General features: G+C 35.0%; 1 protein-coding gene across 1 annotated transcript; it reads right to left on the reverse strand.

Moving 5' to 3' along the window:
- Window positions 1-474: 474 nt before the first annotated feature.
- On the reverse strand, window positions 475-27,110 carry LOC144838831 (LIM/homeobox protein Lhx9-like). The gene is made up of 5 exons (XM_078694333.1): window positions 26,858-27,110; window positions 18,622-18,830; window positions 16,726-17,081; window positions 1,653-1,843; window positions 475-1,503 (listed from the first exon to the last, which is right to left on the reverse strand). The coding sequence occupies exons 1-5, from the start codon at window positions 26,951-26,953 to the stop codon at window positions 1,135-1,137; spliced, it is 1,221 nt and encodes a 406-aa protein (XP_078550459.1). The 5' UTR covers window positions 26,954-27,110; the 3' UTR covers window positions 475-1,134.
- Window positions 27,111-27,433: the final 323 nt, after the last annotated feature.

The raw sequence follows: 27,433 nt of genomic DNA on the forward strand, positions 1-27,433 counted from the left end.
AAAAAATGTTTTTAATGAATTGTAATTACAAATAAATAAACTGCAGTCAACTTAATATCTATCTAAGTTGTAATGTCGACATTTTGTACAATAGTCTTTTAACAATCCACTTTCGGATTCATGGAGGTATGTTCCGATTGGTTCACCTTCCTTGCTCCAGGCTTCTCCCTTTCCCACTTTTATATAATATTGTTTTTCTATAGCATTTGAAGCCCTATTTAAATTATGTTTTTAGGAGCACTCTAGGCCTAAAACAAATGATATCATTTATTTTGTTTACTTACGCTGAAGTCCTAGTTGGAAGAATACAACAGGTTTGTGAGTACGAAACTGTTGTTGGTTAAAAACTAAAAATAATTTCATCCAATTTTTCATATTTTGATTTACACAAGAAACAATATATATTGTTGATATAAAGTTTGCGGTAGGCCTACACCACGTGTATATAGTTTTGAAAAGAATTGTTGACTCTCAAAATAGATTTATATATAAATGTGAAATAGCGTCCTCTATGGTTTTACGAACTATTTAGACTTGACATACAGACGTTTTATGGGGGTTATCGTACACTTTTAAAGAAACTGTTTAACAATCTTTGGTACCATTGGTAAAATACTGTCAATTTCCCTGTGCATTTTCTTTGGTAAATACTGTTGTAAGTCAGGTGTAATTAAAACAGACATGTTGTGACGTTTTGATAAATAAATAAGGAAACAGTATTCAACCTTTTACATAATTTACACGATTGACGAATAAATACATTTATGTTTTTATTTATTTGATTAGTAAATACTACAATTTTAAAAAAAACACGAACATGATGTCCATGTATTTTGTTCAAAATGATAAGTATCACAATGTCTATATATATAAATTTTATAAAAAGAAATAGTAAACCACCCAGCGGTATTACTGAGAGTATCTCACAATAAATAAAAAGTTTTACAGTTACAAGTGGGTTTACACTGAACCCAGTTTTGTTGCTTGATTGTTTTGGTCTTCTTTATATTGTGATTGTTACCTTTTGTTAAGATCCTTCATTAGAAGTTCTATAACCGTCAAAATCGTTCCCAACTGCAGCCTCAGAGACGATATGTAAAAGTTTTTGTCGATAAAATCTGTTTTAAAGAAAGTTTAGTTGAATAGATTCGTGAAACCCGTAGAAATATGGTCATCTAATGTACTTTGTAATTCAGTAAGCGGTGGAATACTAGAGGTGCGGTCGCTAGCCCCAGACGAAGGTGGGCCATCCATGTCGATGTATGACGTACTGCCGTGACTATCATTATCGTCGTCATCGTCGTGTTCCAATCCCATCTGTTCCTCATCGTCATCAAGATGTGAACCATTATCAATGTGGTCTGGTGAGTCGGCCTCCTCTGTATCTGTTGTGCCGTTCTTTTCGTTATCGTCTGCTGCATTGCTGGAATCATTCCCGCCTTTTCCATCGTCTTTTTTCAACATTGTGCGTCTATATTTAGCTCGTGCATTTTGAAACCACACCTGAAAATAAAAAGTGTATTTTGTTAGATAAGTTGTAGAATTATTGTTTAGGCTGCACTATTGTTTGTTGTTTCCTTTAAGACAATTCATTCTTCTCTTCATAGAATGCAGATGAGTCATTTTTTCTGTACTAAACGTAAGTTGCGTACCTGTAAAACTCTTTTCGTTAACCCAGTCTTCTGCGCAAGTTGTTTTAAATCTTTTGCATCCGGGTTATGGTTCAATGAGAAGTATGATTTCATTGTTCGGAGTTGATGGTGTTTGAATGATGTGCGCATGCGCTTCGTTCGTGACTGCTGGCCATAACCGTCTCTATCCATTCCGTTTTCCAAATCAAAGCCTGTAAGATAATAGAAGATATTGAAACTATTAGAACATTTTATAATCTCTTTTGCTTGATGAGTAATTCGCAAATGATGAACCCAATATTGTAAAAAGACTAAGAGATATAGTCTGCTCGGTTTCCGATTCGAAATATTTAACTAGGTTCTGTTTCTAGCCTGCTGGGCAGCCCTTCTGAAGTTTTTGAGTTTTCTGGCATTTCTTCTCTTATTCACTGACATTATTTTTTCATCATAAATATTTTTAAAATTGTCGATAGTGTTTATTTTGATATTGCTGAGCTGTACTAAGATCTAGAGGATATGTTTTGTGAGACTTGTTGTTTAACTGCATGTTACTTTATTTAAAGTTCTCGGAACAGTTCGCTGCTCTTGCATAGTTTGACGTCCTTTATTAGAATAAAATAAACAATTTGATCATAAGCTTTGAATTCTGAAGTAAATTCCATTTTCGTGATTATTGCTGTATTACTAAACTTAGAAAACGTAAATATTATTATCAAATTACGAATGCCAGAGCAGTATGTATATTTGTATTTCAACTAAAAAAATGTTGAAAGTAGCAAAATGTCCATATATCTATACAAACCTAAACGAAATCAATAAGATATATTAATATGTATACAAACAAATGACATTGATTGAATTTTATTACTGGTGTACATTTTTTGTGAGTAAAACAAGAAGTCATAATACTCTAGCCTAGTGACTTTATGTCGTGACAGAATAGGTTATCTGGGTTTTATCACACCATTAAAAAACGAAACAATTTGTACTTTTGTAACCGACTGATCGTCGTCAATATAATGGTGATAAATAAACAGTTACGATTTTGCTAGGCCTAAACAATGTTCAGTATGCCCATGTTAAATAGTCACGTCCTCGTGGATCATGAGCGCCTTGGGAAACGGTCTGTAGGCCGCCTACTCTGTAAAAAGATTCATGTTTCAGCAGAACTATTTGTGCAAAATGTCATCCCATGTATTTTAAAGGTGGTGGTCGTTGAAGCAAGAATTTATGGGTAATAAAAGGAGATTGGAACAAACTTATTACTCCTGTTTATGCACTTTTATATTCTAACATGCTTGTTCATGATTTACCAGGAATTCTGTGTTATATAAAGAACAATTGACGGGCTTCGATCTTTGAGTTTTAGTCTTGTTTACCTGCTTTGTGGACGAGTATTTTTTTTGGTTCAGTTTTTTCATGTTGTAACTCCCAACACCTAGGCCTAATTGCGATTGTTTTTGTCTTTGTCTGCGCTTGACTAAAAGTTCTAACAAAGTTAGAGGTTAAAGTTTTGTCGCAAAGAAGAATCACTCATTTACGGAAATGTTCAAAATCTCGTCTTAACTACCGTCACTCCGTGAAATTACTTTCTCAACTTTTTAAAATTTAATTTTCTACATAAAACGGTGTTTTAACTTACAATAACAACATTCACTGTTGTTTAACCAGTTAGGTGAGGTACCTGTGAACGGCAACTACAAGAAGCTACACTTGTATCCTATTAGTGTAAAGGGCACATTGGGACTTTTTATAATAACACGGAGCATGCTTCAATTGATGATGTCCCCCATTTGGGACTAGAGTCTTCAGTACACACTATATTACTGTGTGCATTATTTAATTATAATAGACATTGTAGAGCGGAGTATGATTCCTGTATTTTGATCTTTTGGTTTATATTATGACAATGGTTTAATGGCCTATAATAACAATTATACATTTTTAGTAGGTCTGTTTACCGTATTTAAAAAATGTAACTAGTATTTTCTTTCTTGTTCGTTCGATTATAAACAGTCAAATGATATCAACCCTAAGCGATTATTCAATACAACGGCGATATTAGCGCATCTCAAACTATGCGATGTAATTGAGTTTGAGTTAAAAACGTCTCAACGAATTTTGTTGTTGATATAGTCAAACTGGCCTTTAACTTGCGTAGTCCTCTCATGTCTGTTACAGCCGGGTTAGGGCGACAGCCAGTTCTAGGCCTGGCGCATATCGCAGTCTTGATTTAGTAACCTGCCAGTCATACATCGCCCTCCCATACTGATCTCCATTGCTATTAATTACAAATTATAACAGTAATCGCTGACTCGCTTTCCTAAGTACCGCAGAATTTATTGGCTCTGTATGCCTGCTGCGGAACCACTGAAAGCATGGAGAGTCGCTTGAGCATCCAGGCCTAGGGAGGAAATTGAGAAACCTACATGACTCCGAGGCAGCTCTGTGTGCTTCTCGTACGTGCTTCTACTAGGCCTAGATGAAATTCAATTCACACGTGGGAAATATGAAAACTTATTGCTAAGCCCGGTAGGCACTTCTCAAACGATCAATTGCATAGATAAAGAAGAGCAACCATTGGTATGTCGGTTGTCAAAAATGATGTAAAACAGACGACAGAATTATGACAACGAAAAAACAATAACAGAAAATTCGAATCGAGATTCAAAGGAGATTTTGTGAATAGTTTATAGAAATTTGATTTTTTACGTTTAAAAATCTCATACCGTTGATAATAAGGCATTATTTTACGCGGTGTATCGTCAACTCACTTCAAATAGCCATAACAACTTTCAGCCAATCACGGACGGTAATTCGTTGAACTGGCTACGTTATACTAACAAAGTTATAGTTTTTGTCTCAAAACTCTACAGGGATCACTAATTTACGGAAAAGTTGCAGACGTTTCAAATTAATTTACTTAATATGCTTATACTATTTATAATTAATAGCTAGAGGACAGACGACGTACAACAAAACAAAAGTCTTGCCGCCACCAACATCGACTTCAAATTCTAGATAAATAGTTCTATTTAAACTTATTTATTTATGATATTGAAAATGTATCTTGGCGTTGCAATCCACTGCGTTAGCGGTAGCTGGCCTATATATACTGCCGTAAAACATGGCTTTACCATGATATCGAGTGAGGCGAAAGCACATTCAAAAGACAATCATTAGAGTCACGCATAGTTCAATCACAACGTGTATATAGACACGGTAACATAACCACTGTAGCGTAGTTAACTTCATTTCTAATTTGTAAAACATGTAACATTTGACTGTCGGTCCAACTGGGAGTTGGCATAGAAACGACGGGTTCCTCCAAAGGGCCTAGACTTTAGAACGTGTGTCTCTTGCTCAAATGGCCCAGAAAATTGTTTACAAACGGATATAAATCAATAGAAACAATAACAATTAACGTATCCCAAAGAGAATAAAGATCTTCCATCAGCTATGATATCTAGTGTGCAGTATAGTAGGATTGTTTAAAAACCACATTTAATTTAAAGAGATAAAAAAGAACGATATTAAGTTTACATTTTGACCCGTGTTGTTAAAGACAGGAAATATGCCATCACTTTGCAAATAAAAACACCATATGACAGGGAAAGGAGTAGGTGAATTAATTGTGGACAGTGTTTTTGGGTGATTAGGTAATAAAGTAAATTTAGAAATGGTTCCTTTAGGTGTGATTTAGAGGTTTATAGCTGCAGTTAAGTCACGTTTAGCTACTCTATAAAATCGAAGGTTTACGTGATCATAATTTTCGCCGGTCTTTTTTATGCATCTTGTTGTTGGGTCAGTCCCCGAGCCGTTTAGTAGATGTGCCGTATATATAAATTCTTTTTCTCAAGTTTCCCAGTAAAATACAATACCGTGACAGACAGATAAAACATGGCCCCTCAAGGAAGAAATCGCACCGTAGAGCATCTTTGAGGTCAACTCACGCAAACAATCGAAAATACACAGATAATGGCAACAGTCGCAGTGCCAATTGATATGACGGAGAGGGAGGGATTCTGGGGCTAGCGGCTAGGCCTGAAAGTTTGTTGGAAACTCAAGCTGTCATGCACGGTGAGTGGCGGCTCGGATGGCAAAGGCACTCGGTCGGATCTCATCTGAAAACACGATTCATCATTGTGGGAAAGAAATTTAAAGCATGCCTCATAACATTTTGTTTCTCCTGGCAACAAAGATTTATGAACTATGGCAAAGAATATAATAAACAAATGAACATTATTTACTGTAAACATCATTCTAAGAATTTTGCTTCAGTTAAAAAAAAGATAAAATGAAGGCTAGTGGTCAAGGGTCAGATTTATCAAACGTGCTTAGTTTTTTAAAAAATCGTTGCTTTTGAGTCTATGCTTTTGCTTAAGTCGGTATTCCAAATAACCTAAGCAAATATTAGTTAGAAAGTTCATTTGATTTCCATTTTATTTATGTATGTTTTTTTCTTGATCGCATTTAGAAATGAACTCGTCAACATGCGCGTTGAGAATACTAGTGCGCGGATATGAGCAGACTACTGGACTAATAGCCCGACTGACAAAGTTGGTTTCGTTAAAACTCATTTTACTTTTGTAAGGTAGTGAGCCTCTGGCGGCCGGTAGTCCATGTTTTCTGGTTTGTATTGATAGCTATTTGTCTAAACTCAACTAAGTTGTGATATTCAATTCGGAATGTTTTTATTTATTTCCCCGGTAGGTGTCTAATATTTACCCTTTCACAAGGCTAGACCTGAAATATAAGAAATGAATGACAATTGGGACAGCAAGGATTAACTGGCAACGAATCAACGACTATTTTGACTTTATATGCAAAAGCACAACATTTGCCTGTGTTTCATTACAACTCTATAGGCGCACAAGGTTACATAAATACCCTATGTAAAATATACCTCAATAGTATAATAGCAATACCTATCACTATCATTTTTGCTTCATTGATTGCAGAAGATAGACAAGTCACTAATTCAATCTGAAAGTAGCTGTTTGCTTGACCTTCCTTTTTGTAGAAAATCATTTTTTTTTATAGATTTACATTTTATAAATCATAAATATCAGTTTAATTGTTTATAGGCCTACTGTAGTTCAAACTATACCATTGTCAATAGGACCAACTTTGTATCGAATTCTTTAATATTTTAGGAGGTTTTACCGAAACATAATCAGTTGTGCTTTCAAGCTTTTGAATGTATTTCTAGAAATTATTGCCGTGTTTGATGCTATGTGTTTGTTGTTAGAGTCAAGTGTTGATATACCCGAAGTATTTTGGTTGTAAATTTATCATTTGAGCATCATTTTGTTCGAACTACTAGTTAGATTTCAGGAATGCAGAAAGTCAAATAGATCAAACTGTCTTCCTGTCGATCCGCTTAACATGATTGAGTTTGTGCGCTGATGGATTTTCATAGTATTGAATAAATAAACTTCAGTTTGTTACAACATGGACCACTTCAGAAACAAAATCAATTCGCTCGAGCGTCAATCAGTCTCGTAAGTCCTGACCTTGATCTTGTAAAGATCCCACGTGATTTGATACAACCATTCACATAGCGTTGAACGTTTCCATATTTGGGCAGATTGAAAGTTATGGCACGCCGGCAACTTTGGATTTACAAAGTGAACTTTTGATATATTTATATTGCTGATATTGCTACATTCAGTTCTAAAAGTTTAATAAAGGGAATCAGTTGACTGGAATCGGATGGAAATACAAATAAATAACAACAATTGTAAAGATTCGAACCGGAAATCGTGTAGCCCTGTTTCGAATTTGGGTTGGTGTAGACATCATCACAGCGCCAAGTGCAGTCCTACGTTATTCAAATACTCAACATGGCGCCATATCCGAACGTGTTATACTCTTTCAATTATGTTATATAACAAATTGAAATTAGTTTTACACGAATACAAATGTCGTCAAAATAAATTCAGATAATAGATTTTTGTTTTCGTTCCAAATGACTGCCAAGTGAGTTGGGGTTTGTGGAAAGATTCAGCAACCGAGCGGCAACCGTTTTGAAGTTTAATCAAGTGATTCATATTATGTTTATAATATACTCACTCATATCACCGTACTGTAACGGATTCAGAATTAGAGTTTTCGGCACGATCAAATACATTTACATTACGGTACTTTCGTTTAGTAGATTTCACATATCTTCATATCACCACAAAATGGGTGAAAGATATTTATACACAGTGTGTAAAAAAGTCTGTTTGTCTTTGTTTATTAGAAGAAAACTATGTACGCACACGTTTTTGTTTTTCCTTCCTGAGAGCAATTTACTTTCGCCGAAAACTAAAAACCAAATATGCGCAGCGCAGGCAATTGACCAATCACAAGCAATGGACAATTCGAACTGTCGCTTGTGATTGGTCACTAAAGCTCCACGATTTTAGTGCGTTTTCTACATAGAATTCAATATTTAAATTTTCTTGCAACTTAAATTTTAATTGAAATTAAATTTAGACTAAATAATGCCATGAGGGTTAGGCCTGACCTTCACACACCCACCTTAACGAATCACACACCTGACGAAACATTACAACCTAGTACAAACGAACAACATCTCACTAAACCAAGACCTCTGACTGGGCCTAAAGAATTAATTTACTCTGATAAAATTAAAGGGTGCAGGGCGAGGACATTTCCTATACGAAACAGCAACCTGTAGCAATTAAAAACAAAATTGGGTTAACAGTTGGAAGTCAAAGTGGCAACGTGACAGATTTGCATCGGCACGCGCTCGTTGTCGTGGAAATTACGCGTGCTGTGTCCACACATACAAATAGGTTCATATACCTAGATCGGTCCGATTCAAAGTTAATTAGCACATTGTTGATGAAATATACAAAATGTGATACATTGATCATATCTTAACAAGGTGTCAAAAATAGGTTAAATTGTCGTATCATACGAAGGCACGTAACGTGGGAAGGTGTTCTGAATGTTGTTAGGTGATAACATCTCTAGACGGTAGGCCCTCTCTAATTTACAAAAGTGTGCCACAGGGAAAATGTATTTGAAATAATGCTTAATTTTTAGCCCACCGCCATTTGATAGTCAACCCAAATATAATTTATTCTATGCCTTGAAATGTGAATTTTAGGCCTACCAGAGAAGAGCGAGTGATTCTTAATCTTCCCTGGTAGTAACTAGACCTAAATAATATGTAGTACTTCTCCGTAGTTATACTTTACATAGTGTGTGAGGCTTCTCGGGCCGAAAAGTGAATTCACAATCAATTAGCCCTGATGAGGGAATAGTGTTTTCTAAAAGCTCTTATGGCTGTTTTACTTTATCATTTTGATTTAGCTTTTAAGTTAATATTTGTATATGTAGGCTATATTTAGCCAATTATACCCACAGCATTGTCATTTTCCCCACTAATTTGCATTTGAATTTATATAATTCATTGGAATGTATATAATTATTATAGTTTATACACATACAATACTTGTGGATTCTCCCGTGGTACCGGTAAAATAGAGGACCTTAATTCCAGGTATGTAACGGGTGACATCCGTCATCACGTTAGGCCATGTTGTAGCAATCAAGTTGACAAGGATAGCCACACTTTAGGTGACAGATATACCTTGATTAGCGCGCTGACAGACAGCAAGAATCAAGGCTTGACGACGATAACTCGTGTTGATTTAGCTTCACATAAACAATACTCTAGTAACTAAAACCATCATCCACTCATTTTCCCGATTTCTGTGAACTATGGTACGCAATTTATGTCAGAAATACTGATGTACTAAGCAAACCGCGTATTAGTATAATTCTACTGAAACAATTATTCAGATATTTTGACACATTGCGCGTTGCATATCTTGTAGCACTTTAGGTTACGGTATTTAAAATCCCCGAGTGATTTATGTGTTTGAACGTTTGAGCTTTCGAAGTTCAAGAAATGACCATTCGCGTTTACCGTATGGGTTCACCTTTTACCAACTTTATATAAAAAGGTTACCATATTTCTATCAATTTATTCGTCAAAATCAACCTTGTTTTTTTGTCTTGATAACTAGGCCTAGTTTTTTTCTCTAGAGTACTTAACGGTATGTGATAAGGTCAAAACCGAAAGGTTTGCTATAACTGAAAGATGTGCTTAATGTGTCGGTTTAAACACGTTGAAAACGTCCGAGGTTCGGTTCAGATCTATCATGAATCATGACAGGTGGTTTGGTTCTGAGAGTGCGTACGGTATACATGGTACGCAAGATTTTCTATTGTATGCGTGTCTTAAGCTTTGTTCCCACTAGGACGCAACGTAAGGACGTAAGCGCAACGCAAGCGTGTTGACCAATGACAAGCGAGAGTTCAAATAATCCTTCGCTTATCAAATATTAAATCGGCTATCCATACGCGAGGCCATCGTGGAAAAACGTGTTGAAGATAAATGCGTAAAGAGAATCAACAAACATTACGTCATCGTTTATTATGCGGAGCGTTGTGTTTAAATTAGAAACACTCCGTTGAAAGATGGCTAAACTTGACTCCATATTGACTAAAAACCGGTTATAGTTCTTTGAAGGCCAGTAAACGCGCAAATTAAAAACATTTCGTTTTGTACCATTTAATTGTATTAAAAACATTTCATTCACCCGTTTCGGCTGTATTCCGTGCGCGAGTTATACGGTCTTTGTCAGGCCTGCTTGAAACAGCACCCCGGAGAAAAAAAATCGAAAACAGACCCTCCCCGAGGAAAAAAAAACCACAATGTTCACTTTTTACATGGATCTACGATATCATCCTCTTGTGTCAAATTTCGGTCATTCGGTTTCTGTCAGATCAATAAAAGTCTCCCGACAAGTTATGGCTGTAAATTTGACATATAACAACGGCATTAACAAATCGATCTTCGTTTCTACTTGGCCTACAAGTTCACAAATCATAATGTTTTAAGTGTTATTTTACAAACTGGACAGAAATAAACAAACAGCAAATCGTGGGCTCCATTGAAAAAAAAAATAAAATGCTTTTATGCATTAAAACTTGGCAGTTTTACTAGTTGTATATATTGCATTTCTAAACAATAGTTAACAATAACAAGCTACTTTTGACTCATTTTTCGAAATGATTTCCGCTGTTGGAATGTTCTTTGATGTCGAATTGGAACGTGAAGGTACGAGATGTCATACCACTGTGCACACTGACAACGTCATCATATACACAGTTTTTGTTTGTATCTCAAATTAGGGGCTGCGTCTAGTCTGCTAGACGGCGAGTTGGCTTAAATATAAATTTAAAAAAATACATTGGAATATGATGTGTAATAATGCTCCAGCTATGGAGAAAAATAGCCCGCTGACGAACTTTATGTCCGTTATGGAAAGTGGTCACTTATATCTACTAATACAGAATTACTTTTCAGTACAGCAGGCCTATAAACTACTTACTATACCGTACCATCAGTAGGCTTATTTAGTTTGAAGATGAGCAGTCTCATACTGTCAGACTGACCTAGATTGTTGTCTTTCTTTCTGACTGTTATATTTTGTTGCAGGTTATTGAAGAACTTAACTCGGCCGTTTTTCCTAAGGAGACGAAACTTAAATTACAGCATCTGCTAATGTCAACTACATAATAGTCTAATGTTTCATCTTTCAGCTGCGAATCAGCCGATTATTTTCTCAGTAAACAGAGCCCCCACGTGAAAGCTTCACCTCTGCCTTTCACTTCATAGTATTACTGTTACATTTTACTAAAATGTCTATACATAAATAAACATAATTTATACTGAATTGATGGAAAATGTAATATGCATTAATATGAAACTGTTTAAAATTATTTAGGAGCATTCTGAACTTTATATCGTGCGCTGGACATTTATTTAGGCCTACAAATGTTTTGTTTTGTTACTGTAAATTACTGCAGTATGCCATAACAAGCATACTTCATGCTGAGACCTAACATTATTCGGTGATGCGTAAAATGAAATAAGTAATTGTCAGCTTCGAGCGCAATCGCGCCAAAGTCACAGTAACGGTAGACAGTCATTCTAACTCATTGAACTGTTCTGTATACAAAAAATAATGTGCAATATACTTATAGATCTAAATTCGATTGATTTAGTAGTAAAATTGGTGAAAGTTCATATCCAAGTAATTTGTTGCTTTTAAATGCAATAATAAATTGTGAAAAAAATATTTGAATTCGAAAACGAGTGAGATATGACAACAACTATTTATAAAGAATGATGTTTAGTAACGTGACAACTAGCATAGCATGGTTATTATAGCCTAAGTGTATGTTATTTGGTCCACAATACACTTTCGAAAGTCAATCTCCTTTGGGAAAAACTAACAGTGTGGTCTATATTGAGGCAATCGTTTGAAATAAGAATTATGATGCCATAAATGTAGTATTAGTAATGACGAGTGAACTATTTGCAGGGCGGCGGGTGAGAAACTTCAACACGGATGAATAGTTATGATAAATAAGATGACGATAAAAGACAAGTTATAGACTTAAGCAAACTTTTGGAAGTTATAGGTAAGAGGCGTTTTAAAGATACATTTTTTTCTGTAGGCCAAAGTTTCTAAATAAAGTTTATCGCAAATAGCGCGAGAAACGTCATTGCACATTGTACAAACAACAAATCGCGTACGTCGTGACATTTGCTCCTAAACCCTTTCCACCATGCGTCGCGCGATAAACCTTACAGTTTGAATGCATCTTGATGCACATACAAGAAGATAAAAAACCTTTAAATGCAATATAAACTAAAACGCACTACTTTTAGTTAAGTGAGAGTGCGCAATTAATTCTTGACAAAAGTTTATTCTTTATGCCAAATGTTCCGTAGCAAAATAGTATATACACTTCCAGGGGTCTTCAATCATGGTGTTTTAGGTTGTTCCGTGTTTCATGATGATATTACGAATAAATCAATGTAAAGTGCGTCATTTCTATTCCGTCATCATGAGGAAGTACATTACGTGACCTCCTCAAAACTCCGTCGTCGTCGACAACAGACACTGATCGTATAAATTATATATGATAGTTTACTACCTGCACGCAATGGATTGTGGGATATAGTGACCGAACGCCGGCAAAGTGAGCGATCGTGCAATGTGCGTGTGAACACAAATGTGGTTCCTCGTTGGTGGAGGAACGCGCGTTGGGTCTTTGCTAATACAGATATATACCTTATTGAATTATAAACACAATTGCTGTACCTAAAACTTTTTTAATTTTAATACGGAGGTAGAGCCGGTCGATGTTCTACGGAATCCCAATGTTAAAATACAACATACGAGGTGGAACCATAGACATAAATAAAAATGTAGAGAAACTGACTGACACCAGGAATCATTTCACATAACCCATTTACCGAAAGTAAGCCTAAATTTCACGCCACTTAAATTTATAGCTTTGGATAAATAAAGCTCTGCGCGTGTAAAACAATTTGTTTATTTAAAAAGTTTGACGTCGATTCCTCGGTGTATTGGAGGTGCATTATTCAAAATTGTAAGGTCATGTCAGACCACTTGACCTACGCTTGGTGAGTGGAGAGTGTGACAGGAAAGACCCGCAGAGTTCGTGTACGTTTTGCCGCCGCGAAACTCGTCATGTTGTGGAAGATTAACGATTTACGATAGATATGTAAATGGTTGAGGGTCACGCAACAATCTCGTTTAAACTGAATGAAGGATGAGGAGCGTAACCACCACTACCAATAAAGCACTTTAAGCTTTTATATGTTTTCAGTCATTAAAATGATTTGCATTTATTCCCAAAACATTCTTCCTTTTGATGAATATAAACTCTCAGGCAAAGGCAACAAAGCCTGTACTATTTTACATGGTATCTTCCGGTAGCATTTTAAAATCTTCATTTGAAGATAGGCCTAAAGCTTTGTCTACACTATCAAACTTTATGTGACAACAAATATGTGATGTGCCCATATATGGACATGATGATGTCATATCACTACCATTTTGGGCATATCACTGCCATATTTAGGCACATCACACTTTTTTTGTCAAATTAGTTTGATAGTGTAGATCAAGAAGTGAACCTTCCGGAGGAAATTTGTAAAATTAGTACGCACGAGACACCTATTATTAAACAAGAAAGTTATTTGCTTTCTGATATTGCACCCAACAGCGTTCTGTACTATATTTAAATCTGAAGTCTATAAGAATACTAATACGATAATTTCGTATTTATTTTAATATCCGACGATTGGACGTGAGGACAAAGCGTCTGAACTTGCCAGCCTAGGCCAACTGTCAATAGCATAATAGCTGAGGAAGTATCGGGCGGCAGTGCGTCTCGCAATACCCTGAAGCCTTTCAATAGAAGACGGCTAAAACCCCAGCCTGGGTGCTTCTTCTTTATCCTGGTGTATTAGAGCGAGTGATCGTCCTTTATCAAATACGGAAGGTTCGTTGGCAGTTTAAGCCACATGCCCCTAAGATATTTGGAAAATCTCAACAATATGTTATACATGTAAACACAGTTTTTCTTACGACTGAAACAATCTAAAGTCATGACCAAAACTTTCAGCTGGAGTCATTGAGCTAAACAACTATTGAACCTAATTGTTGTGGTTTTAAAAGACCCAAAATGGATAAACAAATTGCCATAATAGGCCCTGTTAATTTGAGGTTTAATTCCTAAAATGAATTGTAACAATATATTCGTCGCCTGTCTATACTTTGTATTTGCCGGCTTGCAGAATAATTCCATAGATTTCCTATACTTTATGCATGCTTTAACCGAGTTTTTTTTTTATCTGGCAAAATCAATGTTTCTTAAGTGAATGACCAAGCATGCGTTGATAACATTTATTTTATATTTGTCGCTTTAGGCCATGTGATAAGTAAAAGTGACAAGTGACAAGTTAAGGAACAATCTACTTGACACAATTGTGATAGTTCACAGTAAATCTGCATTATAAGAGACAGAGCTAGGGGCTGAAGTGTACGCCACTACGTTAGGAAATCCCATATAATCTCTTTGATAACGTAGGATTAGAAAGCCACCCGCGAAAAGGCAATGTATTCGATACACTCGTGGGATCCCATACCGTATGACATACAAGAGACACGAGCAATTTGACAACGGTTTTTTTTAAACATCTAGGCTGATGAATGTACTTCGTTATAGGTCCTGTATACAAAAAAGTATGTCAATGATAGTAAGTGGGGGCTACAGTATTATGTCCTTGTAGAATGGTAGTCATGTACAATAATATTATTAATCACCATTGTCTAATAAATAATATAGATTTTATACCTAAAAGTATGTATTGTTTGCATTGATATTAGGGAATCTGAAAATGTAGATTACAACAGTAATAAGCCTATTGGAAAGCAAGAAATGTAGGTCTATTCATGTACGTAAAAATATACCGAATTATTGTTACAATTATACAGTTTCAATAATTCTGAATAAAGTTATATTTATTTTTAACACCATTCGTCTAAAAAAACATGTCAATATCAGGAATTAATGTCTAGACACTGATGGCTCCAGATAAAGTTTCTTTTTTTGTAGGGCATCGACCAAAAAAATATCCCTTTTCCCAATTTTCCGGTTCGAGTTTTGATAAATCTTAATAGCATGTACTCCCTCGGGCTTTTCAACAATATCACTATAAAATCGTGTTGATTTTATTCACAAGCTACAAATCTGTCTCAATTGAGCTATTACGCTATCCGATTTTGTACAATTCAACTATTGGTATCTCCAGATTATCGTAATTATGCCTAAGGAAATTTAACTATTCGCTAAAAAGAGTGTTCACTGGAGCATATCATGTACTTGTAGCAACTTTGCTTTAACGGTTTTGCCGTTGAGGATTCATCAATATCAGTATTATAAAAGTTTAAATCTTTCGCTTAAAACGAATTTAATATGACCGTATGATATAAGGTGTCTGTCCTTATTATTTTATTATTGTCCGAGTCTTCATATCCCACCGGTGTTTGGGAACCGTTGAAGAAGACATCTGGAGTGTCCACTTTTTAAAAGTCGATATTTTGGATATTCGAGACGTTAACCGTGATTCACACACGTGTCAATGTTGTTACTTTCTAACGCGAGAATAATAATGTATTTTGGGTAAAATAATGATAAAGAGTCAATGTGTATATAATAGTTATTTTTACATGAAGGTCAATGATTGACCCGTGTTTAGCGTGTGAACGAATGACTATTCACTGAACTTGAATGGAATTAGTAACATTACATTAAGATTATAATGTCATTAATCAGATGAACAAAAAAAGTTTAAAACGGATTTATTTATCCTGACAAAGCGTCTTAAAAACCATGAATGTATTATTATATATATATATTTCTCTCCTTCAAGTACTCCCATTAAGCCCTGACGAAAGAATAGTGTATTTCCAAGGGTTTGGCACATTCTGTCTGTCTGGCTGTTTGTTTGTTTTACTTTATTGTTTTGATTTAGCTTTTTGCTTATTTATTTTTGTTCCAATGAGCCACTGATGATACCCACAGCATTTTCAGTAATTGTTGATAAAATTAGAAATTTACTTTCCCCTCTTACTCTTTTTTTTGTGGAAAAGAAAAATTCCTGACTCAACAAGAAAAGTTCAAACATAGCGATAGTGGAGACATTTATCAACTCCAGAAAATATTACAAGTTTGTTCGGATGTTTTCATTCAGAGCCGAGGCTACAAAACCAACCTTCAGACAATGTGATAATGAGCTGCTAAAAATAGGCGTTTCTTACAACTTTTTTTCGGAAGTAAATCAAGGTTTTTCTAATGACCGTCACATTTCTCTTATAAGTTTAATGTGGCGTGGAAGATCGTTTTTAAACTAATCAAATTCGTTAACAATTGAATACCTGGATACGAGAAGGGACCAAGTCCGTCATTTATGTGTGTGAATAATGGGCCCAAGTCTACTCTCTAAGTACTAAAGCATGGTGTATAAAAGAAAGGCCCAACTCCAGTGACTTAGGCCTTTCTTAATATGCTAAATATTGATGTTATCGGAGGATTTTTAGAGTATGAAATTCAAGAGTAGGCTAAGCCTAAGGTATATTTTGGAGTTTGTGTCGAGTTTTGAAGAAAAAAGAAATGTATTTACCTTGATGGAAGTCTAGAGTAGTGTCAATGCCTTTTCGTTTCCTCGGCCGTCCTTTATGAACTGGTGCAATTCCGTTGTAATAAGGTGATATTGTGTTTGGGGAATGGTTCGATAGATGGTCATTTGTATAGGGGATCATACCCCGGGTTTGTTCTCCATGTAGCAATGTTTCATAATGCATACGACAATATACTAAGCAGTCTTTCATACCAAAATGTTCACCGGTGGTCAATGTCCTATTGCATAATGCGCACGAGAAACAGGGTAAATGATAGACAAGGTTTCTCGCTCTCATAACCATTTCCCCCGATGGTATACCAACATTGCAGCGACTACACCGCTTTGATGAAAACCTCCTGAGGAAACAAATATATATAATTTAATGTAAATGTAATCATACGATCGCCGCAACATCTTGCGCAGAAGTAAGCACCCCATGTGTAAATATGAAATAAAAAATAAAACCGTTTATGTAACAGAATTATCAATGATGTGGCCTTTCGTAATTTTATTAGCGAGAGAGTAGACAAAAAATACCAGTGTTAATAGAATTTTAGCCGTTTGAATTGCGATTGTATTTGTAAAATAAAATTGTTAGATGTAGGCATAACGGTGTATAACAAAACTTTGAAATGGAGGTCACTAACGAAACTGACAAATTGATGAACAAATTTACGATTAACACTTGTTGAACCTGAAACAGGTGCAGAAAGAAGGTTCCCTGACGACCGGTCGCGAATCCCTCTTCATGTGGGCCTGGGTGAACATGATGTTAACATTGCAAATGTTATTGGTTTTCTCTAAAGACGAAAGATGACGATTCATCTATAACAATGCTGCCCATATAGGCCCATAAATCATTTTTATAATTTACTTTTTAATCCGGTAAGACATAACCTGAAACGTTATTGTATGGCGGCCGGCTATCTGTCGTCATCTGCACACCTGTAAGCCTACAAGCTGCCAGCGTTTAACCAGATGCGACCTAACAACGGGGCGGGGAGTAGGGGCATGTGAACCGTGAATATTCAACTCATCCCGGTGCATATACAAGGCCTAGAGAGCTTCGTTATTTGTACAATTTCAGTTTGGTATTTTAGATAACATCTCGATCTCTGTTACTGACCACGCAGATGTTTGTATAAAAATAATGTTCCCATACAATCAGTCGTGTGAATTATGGTTTTGCGCGTATAATTTGATAAGTAGCAATTTATCGTCTGACAAAATGAAAAATTGCGGTAAATGTGATGGCCCAATTAGGTGCTTGTAACTGGGTGGAGATATTTTCGGATGATGTTAGAAACACGACGTCATAGAGGGCAACAGGGTGGTAGATTTCGTGAGACAGTTTCAATTTCATATTCGCACACTATAACTCCGATATTGAATGATATTTGACGAAAAGGAAAGTAGAAATAGTGCAGTTTTATTTCGCGTCTATCATCGTCAAAATGAATACATTGTCGACAACAATTGACCTGTAGTAACTAGTATTATAATAGCCAAAACCTTTTTTTCACAGGTATGCCCGAATATTGTATATCGAGAGTGGCCTACATTTAATTCGGGGCGGTTAAAAGTCACAATACACATGGATTGAAAAAATCCCAAATTTAAATTTTGGATAAAGTAATAACAATAGGCCCTAAAGATTTATTTGGGTGGTCTAAAGAACGATTAGTTACGCGCGCATTGTGTTAATTTACCCGGACGGTTTTTAACGTTTTTATGAGTCCATCGAGGTGGACACAACGATGACCACTGATGGACAAGCAAATAGAAAATATCGACTTCTGAAGAAACAATTCGTGATAACAAAATTCCGAGAAGGTGACATATTTCTGGTCAATTCGTTAATATTGTTGATTTTGAGAAGAAGCAGCTTGTGTTTACCTGTAATAATCGTCTTTACAATAGATATTACCATCTCTAGCGAAGCATGTTAGTTGATTGTCAAGCCTCAGTTTACATTCTGTACACCGTAAGCATTCCGTATGCCATTGCTTATCCGCCGCTAGAAGATAGTACCTGTCCGTTATGCGACCTCGACAACCAGCACACTCGCTACTCGGTTTGGTTTCAACGTTTAAAAATGGCATTGTCTGCAATGGAAATACAAAAATTAATCAAAATACATTTTCTTAGTTAATTAATCTCCAGATACATTATTATAATAATTATTTATTTGGAGTTTACACTTTTACAACAGTGGCACTCGACCAAATGGAAGGTGCATCCAGAAGAAAGGACAACAAAATACAAAAAAAAAAAAAAAATCTTTCTAATGCAAATATAATTGAATAATTGTGAAATAGTGTTTATTGGCTTATTTAATTGTTCTTTTTATTTCGGAATTCATATCGGTATCCATAAAAAGAGCGTAACAATAATCCATAAAACTAATCCAGTAGAGGCGATAGCAAACTGAATTTAAAAAGTTTAATTTTCCAATGTTTTTGTTATTTTTTAGGCGAAAAATCGTGATATAGGCCTACTGATTATAATTCAGTGTTTAAAATGTAATTGAATCATTATTTAAATAGCAATGGATACCAATGGAATTAATGGGAAAAATTCTAGGGTAACTGACAAATGGGTCTAATATGAACAAGTTCAATGGATGTCTGGATCATTGCCTATCTAGTTGATCATCTGATTCGACCTAATTTTATAATCGAAATAGGTTTTTATATCAACTGAGAAATGTGTCGAAGAAATTGCGAGAAAACATTACCAAATTCGTTACGATCAGATTAAGGATTATTAAATTATCCTAGTGGAGATTATATTTTAAGTGTATTATTTTGACAGCCTTATGCCGGATAATTTTCTTCGGTACTAGCGGACAGAAATTCACTGAGCATGCGTAGCTGAGTCAACAAAAACGTCAGCTGCGATGCACCTGAGGGGCCAGTTGGAAGCCCCTGTCCCCATAAGCGACTCATTTTCAGATACTTACTTGTGTTATATAAGTTACAAGTCGGAGAATAAATTCTATGATTCCTGGAGATCCAGGTGTATTGTTAATTTGTACCACAAAAATTTAGATTAATGTTAACATTTTACTATAATTCATTTTAGTTTTCAAGTTTCAAACTAATATGATATTGTCGGTGATCTTATATATAGGCCTACTGTACTTGTAAAAAAAATTAAATTAAAGTTTAAGCATGGACCTAACTAATTTATAGGTCCATGGTTTAAGAATGTTGGTGGTGAAGGCGAAGAAAGCCGCGGTTGATAAATTCGTATTATTTTATAGTGTATGCTGAATGTAATTACAACAGACAAATGAATGTTTCTTGTAAGGCCAACATTATTAATGTTAAATGTTGTGACATTTATACTATCAGCTGCAAATAATAGATAGCTGCTATCCATTATTTCGCCTGACAAATTGGAACAACAAACTTGTGAACGTTGTCATTTATATTACAGATTATCAAATGGATTTAATTTCGGACGGTACCGGTACCCGAGCAGATTTGACAAATAATTGTCGAATTAAACGCAACCTATGTGCTAAACTGTTCGTTCAGATGGCAAAGTTTGATGTTTTCGTTAGCTTAACATTATTCGCAATAATACAATGACACTTATTCGATGACACGATAGAGAGATGTCCTTGCTGGCGATTGTACGAATAGAGGAAACTCCTGTCTTTATCACACATTCAATATACCTTTTGATGTTTTCTTGGTACAATATTGAGATTATTCTGACCTCATGCTGGGCCTGTGCATAGAGTTAGGTACTTGGCATTGAAAGGGCAATGCGTTACATTTAATCTCCTCTCAATATAATTGTACAAACTGTAGTATTTTGGCTTCCGTTTAAAGAAATAACGTTAGCGTAGGATGCCCAACGCTACATTGAACTGCTAGTCAAACCCGTCTTAACGAGAGAACGTAACTTAGTTAAATACATGGGCGTGCTATCTATTTAAGGGCGCGTAAATTAGGCCTGCAGTAAGTTAGTTCGAAATCCCCCAAAATATCACAAACGGTATTAAAAACAAGTAAACTAAAGCTGTATAGTTTGTTAAAAGTACAAGGGCCTTAGAACCACGGGTCCACAGACTTTCAGTCGTCTGGTTGCATGTTAGGCGAGTTCTCATTTTCCACTTGCCCAGTAGCAACGGCAATCCGCACCGTATACTATTCTCAGATTGTTGATATCAGGGACAAATATAAAACGGCTCGCATATATTGAATAAACATACAAACATATAAATTCGCACGAACGGTCTCTAACAATGCCGTAACAATATCAATATTCACTTAACCAGTCCTGAATTAGTCGATGCCTTAGGCCTCTATACTTGGCGAGCTTTTTACCTGAGCCCTGTTTAGTCTATTCTTTCCGCTCGGTAGGGAGTGGGTACTGTTTTGCCTCCTCTACAATACACAATGTATTCAAATGATTAATTTGAACGTACAACCATACGAATTGTTTTGACAGAATTGATCGATCGAGAAATCGTAGATCTATTTAGAAAACGAACATCTAAACAAGCGCATAATTACACTAGTCATTTGTTGTATATTGATTTATTTTTATCTTTATTGAAATTTAAAAAGCAAGGCGAGACATTTTGAAAGCAAATCTAAACAAAATATTCTGCACAGTTATCGTGTTGCAGATTGTAGATTTCGATAATAAATGTAATCTTTTGAGAAAGATCGAAATGTCTATATTAAAAATAATGCTACCACACCGATAATCGACGCGTGCGTGCAATAAGTAGTCTAGTATTTCATCAACGCTTGGACGCGCGCGTACAACAGTCGTACAATTTTCATCACCGCTTGAACGCGCGCGTACCGTTTTCATCACCGCTTGAACGCGCGCGTACCGTTTTCATCAAGAATTTAACACGCGGATCAAATATTGTGTCTTCGTGATGTTTTTGATGGCCTCAAAATGTAGAACATTTTCCACCCTCTTCATTCTGCTCATAATAGAGCCTTTTGAACGGGTTGTGAACGTCAGTAGCAACAGTTTAGTTCAGATTTCATTTAACAAACATCTTGCTGTTTTTAGCAGTTTAAGCTGCTACTCTATTAGAACAAAAACTGTGTAAATATTGTCATTATTAGAATGTCAATATAACAGAGCTTTTATTGCGACGACTTCACTCAAGTTGTTATTTGTCACGTGAATAATAGGCAAAGAACAATGCCTATTAATTAACAATGCATGATATAGGTTTACTAATACTATAGTGAACTACTGTATACTATAGCCTTATACCAAAGTAAATAATGCTTATATATACGAAACAGCTACAAATATCGTTTTAAACCTATCTTGTAGTATTTTAGGGGCTAAACAAGTAAATTGTCGAATCTGATTTTATGTAGTCAATATTTCGTACCGTATAATTAAATACTGCTAATTACGTTTTATACTAGGTCAGAGACTTCGTTGCACGGTTAAATGCCCCATACAAAATATTTAAAAGAAGCTTTTGACATTTATAATTTTCCTTCATCAAAACAATTAATGTTAACAGCTAAATCATTGAACATACAATCGAGGAAGGCCCACGCTGATCGCCTAGTTTAAGGAAGGAAACCTGTAGGGCAAAAGACAACATTTCAAACGTCTTAAGATCTGTCTATCAAACTAGTTTGACCAAAAAAGTGTGATGATGTGCCCAAATATGGTAGTAATATGACCAAATATGGTAGTGATATGACATCATCATGTCCATATATGGGCACATCACATTTTTTGTCACATAAAGTTTGATGTGTAGATAGAGCTTTAAAGCTTAGCCTTCAGCCTTCCCGGATAGCTGGATTAAAGTTGACGCGCTCGTGCGTTGACAGTGTCGCCGCTTTCAAGACAAAGTGTGGCTAAACGATACGCTGCAATTCTAGCTAGCCACCACACGCTTGCTTTTCGCTTTTAGCAACTAGTTTGCTCGTTTTAAAAACTGATTTAATGATAGTAAATGATGGGATGAAATTATATTTAGTATGTTTTTAAAGTATTTTATTAATAAACTCATACCACTGGTAATCTTGTATATATTCTTTTTTTTGGGGGGGGGGGGGGGGGTGTCATTGTGAGACAAGTTTAACTTCTAATTTTGATACCTAAAATGGTCTTATATAAATGGTTGATTATTGTTTATTGTTATAATATTGTGTGTAATGAAAGAAAATGACCCGTTTAAAATAAATGTTCATTGAACTTATTGATAATATAAAAAAAAACATACGATTGTTTGTATTTGATGACAATTTGTAGTAACTGCAGTAGGCCTGTTTTTCATGTTGGTGTTCCTAAATTGTATTTATTTTGTATACATTTATGCGTAACAAAATAATAATGTTAAAAGTGTTGCCTTGGGAGATTGGACTTATTCGGAAGCTTTTTAACGGAAGTGTGTAAATCACCTGACCTACAAACAACAATCTTAATAGCGTGTATGTTTTTTGCAATTTACGTAATTGAAACTGAATAAAAATAACAGGGAAACTTACTACATGCCCCCAAATTCCGGATAGGTGATGAAGTCAAAGGAAATTTAATAGGTCACCCCGATAGGTCAGATCATCGAAACTATAACTGTTATGACCTCAAGAGCTAAGAACTTCGAAATATGATTCGATGTCATTATATTAAACTTATTTTACCACCCACTATAAACATAATAATTAGTATTTTGACAATTTAAGTACATTCACGGTAATTGTTAGTTTCTGCAAGACCATTTTGATGAATTTCTCTCTCTTTATTTATTAAGCACAGGTTTAACTCCAGATTCAGGTAACCTCTGTCTACACTATCAAACTTTATGTAGCAAAAAATGTGATGTGCCTATATATGGGTATGATGATGTCATATCACTACCATATTTGAGCATGTCACTATACCATTTGGACACTTTTTTTGTCAAACTAGTTTGATAGTGTAGCTTTATACCGTTAGTGAAATTGTGAGATTTATTTATTTCTTTAATATTTAATATATGTGAGAATATAATATGCACGTACTGTAGGCAAAACATTTTGTAAAAAATAATTATAAGTAGGACTATAGGCTAATATTGAAATAATGTACGGTCGGTGCAGAATGTATGGTATATAAGGATCGGAATGACTATACGGAAATGTTCGGCGAATCCTTTGGAACTTAAAACAGTCTTTTAAAATTCTTTATAATAATAATAATTATTGTATATTTATCCTTATCCTAATCTTCAATAAACACGTTATATCAGAAGATACTGTGCTACATTCAAAACACGATAAAGCGGAAGCTATAGCAGAAGAATTTCGATCAGATACGTCTCGTCTCTGACAAGTTTCGTTTTCAGTAAATTATAATGACGAAATAACCGGTTAAAAAAATTAAATTGAAAGTAACAAGGATACAAAAGATACCGCGATTTATATTTAGCCCTAACTGTCTGTTTCTCTCGGCTTAGGCATCAAAATACTCTTTCAAAAGTGTGAAGAGGCGTCATCGGCAAGGGAGATCTACACGTTTTAGCCAAAGGGAAAGCAATCAGACTGCCCGTCCCCATATAATTCAACATGTTTAGATAGGGCCTAGAGAAACCGAGTACGGGGGATTAGGATTTCCGTTTAATATGTGACTTTATCTGCTTTTGATTAAAAATAATCTTGGCAAGTATCGCGGTAACGTTTCTTTACTCTTCTCATCAGAGAAAAATTGCAAATGTTTTGATATTGCTGGGGAATAGAGAAGGGTTACTGACGTTTTAAATATCTTTCAGGTTTTAAATGGGTGGTACTGTATTTGCAGTCATCCAAATATCTACGCGCGCATACAAAGACTAAATCATGCATACACTTTGTTACCAGTATGTGTGCGTTAACCGTCTGTGTTCGTAACCTCACTTGAAAAAATACGCATTTATTAAATTAATGTTAATAAAATTACCAATTTTGCCAGATTTTATGAACGTTTGCTACACTCCACTACACGATAGTCATAACTTAAGTAAGCCTACTCGTAAATTAAAATAATACAATTCAAATTCCCTTGAGAATTGTTATGATATTAAAACACGATCAGTAATTTAATTTTGTAATTTCCTTTTTAAACCACTTGGGCTGCCGGTGTTAAACCTTCTGGAGTGCCGAACTCCTTAACTAAACATAAAAAAAGTGTACGTCCACGTTTGAAGCTTGTCACGTCTATTGCAGTCATTCGTTTTGTAAATAAACATTGGCTACACGTATTATATAAAACGAAAGATCTTCAGTCAACGCATCACCATTCAGGATAACCCTGATACATACTCAATAAAAATCACACTAAACAGCCTATAAAACTAGAAACTCTTAAAAGAGCTGAGTGGTAGACACATTCCAGACTATATTCTCCGAAAGTTCATCATCTATCTAGCCTACTGGAGTGGTTGGAGTCGAACCGAAAGATCGATAATGGAACCGTATACTTACGAATCATCAATACTATTGTAGGCCTAGGCTACTATTGTACTACTGTATTAATTCTGCTTCTGTCATCTACCTCCCCAATCTAAGAATGACTTGTTTGCATAGTTGTGTTCCTTATAATATATCTTAAAATGGCTTCCATACTTATGATTATTTTTAAGTTATCTTTAAATTAATTCATTAAATTTTAAAATGACCAACGCTATAGAACAATCTATCCACATCCAAAACACTTATACTAAACGGAGTGAAAATGCAATAAATGTACGCAAGGTCCATTTTTATAGGTACTTAACAATATCGTTAATTTTTAAATGGTATTGCTCTTTAATAATACAGTTGTGATGTAAAATTAACCTTCATGTTTTAAGAATTCCAATTATTAACGTTTTAAATAATTAAGTGTTCGTTTTATCAGAGGATATGCACGTATGTCGCTATTGTCTGGCCAGCGTGTTTATGAAGATGAATGTATAGACCTATGATTAGTTGAAATGAACATCACATTGTGCACAACACCGAGAAATTAAATCATTAGGCCTAACCACTCTCTTCATATATATATGTTCATGTTTTTACCATAATACACAAAACGAGATGTAATGATAGAGGCCTAGAAGAATCTCTCCTTTCACACCCATTGACGGGACACTTTCTCGTGAACGAACGAGAAGAAATTAATTTTAGGATATTTTTTTTTCACATTATTTCTCATTTTTTCGTTTTCGTTTTCAGTAGTAATTTTAGATTATTAGTTTTCCATGACGTATACGGTACCAATTGTTTTTTTTAATTAGTTTTAGGAAAATTAAAAAATTATTATCATACGTAATTTGTCAATGTGACGAATTAAAATCTAGGTTATTTTTTGATATAAATTAAAGGCAAGCATTTTATGTTTAGAACTTAACTATTGATGATTGCAATTCTATTGCATTGAACAGCATTCAATACCAAATTATAATTTTATTTTATTTGCATATTCGACAAGTTGTATTCCTCAAAACAAACGTTTTTTCCTCTGTGTTAAGGTATGCAAATAATAATATTTATTATTTTACGTCCATGGTTTTTCTTGTAATTAATCTCATCTTTGTGGGTTACCCAATGTTTTAACAGGTTTCTTGTGGTTAGGATAAAATTTGAAGTGTGTCACAAAAGAGTTATGCCTCTCTCGAATTGAGCATACAAACAAATACAGCGTGGTAGTACAGTAGTAGTTAGTAGGGTGTAATATAAGTGTATTATTTTCATTTAAAAAGGAAAACTAGAATCAGTTAAAAATAAAAATTTAATAATTTAATAGTTTTCCATAATAAACTTGTTGGATTAAATTGTAAATTGTGACATTATCAACACGTTGACTGTATTATGAAAAAATAGTAAATGTTTCAACAAAATTATTATTTAAATTACATAGGATATATGTATATATTGTATATTGTACTGTTATATAACTTAAATCTATAATTGTAATAATAATAAATCTTATTGTAGCTAAACTTATAATATACTTATATTAAATATAACAAAATAGTAATAAAGAATGGACCTGTTTTCCAGCATTAGGCCTATACAAAACACGGTTCCAAATATTATATAAATATATACATTGTATTGTGGCATATACATTTAAAATCACGTAGAAAATATATTAATGAATAATAATGAAGAAGTTGATTACATACCATAACACCGTTAGTAGCAGACAACTTTGGAGGAGTCGATGGGCTACGCATACAACTACTCATTCGAGGAGTCGGTACACCACCATCCATTCCCATCACAAGCTTCTGTTTATCAAGAGCTCTTCAAACAACTGATGCAAAGTTGATTTTGCTGAAACTTTTCAGGCTAGCCTCAATATAATCCAGAAGTACGTGTTGACACCCGAGTCAGTCCCGTTCGTATGAATTTGGTTGGAAGGGCTTGAGCTGACTGAGACTTGAGACTCTTGTTGTTCACAGTTTGTAAGAGTTACTCATTGCGTGAATCCGAAACTTACTACCAACCGTTTGATTGACAGTCTCATAAGCGACGCTCCGCCCACCGCGACTTCTGATTGGCGGATAGTGGACCTATACAGACAAATCTGGAGTTTTAAGAATTAAGATCTTCGCTTTGTATTTCTATTTAAATGAAGCTGAACAATTTTATTATAAAATCACTTCGATTGTAATCAAACTAAACAGAACCCGAGTAGAGAGTTTGTTTCGCTCGCTCGTTCGTTCGTTCGTTCACACTCGAAGCCAGCCAACGGTGTT

Source organism: Antedon bifida, chromosome 3, assembly GCF_963402885.1.
Source record: "Antedon bifida chromosome 3, ecAntBifi1.1, whole genome shotgun sequence".
Taxonomy (NCBI): Eukaryota; Metazoa; Echinodermata; class Crinoidea; order Comatulida; family Antedonidae; genus Antedon; species Antedon bifida.

Coding starts and splice junctions, on each gene's coding strand:
- LOC144838831 (XM_078694333.1), bottom strand. CDS start 26,953: ATGGGAATGGATGGTGGTGTACCGACTCCTCGAATGAGTAGTTGTATG. Junction 18,831..26,857: donor CTGCTACTAACGGTGTTATG/GTATGTAATCAA, acceptor TTTCCATTGCAG/ACAATGCCATTTTTAAACGT. Junction 1,504..1,652: donor TAACGAAAAGAGTTTTACAG/GTACGCAACTTA, acceptor TTTTATTTTCAG/GTGTGGTTTCAAAATGCACG.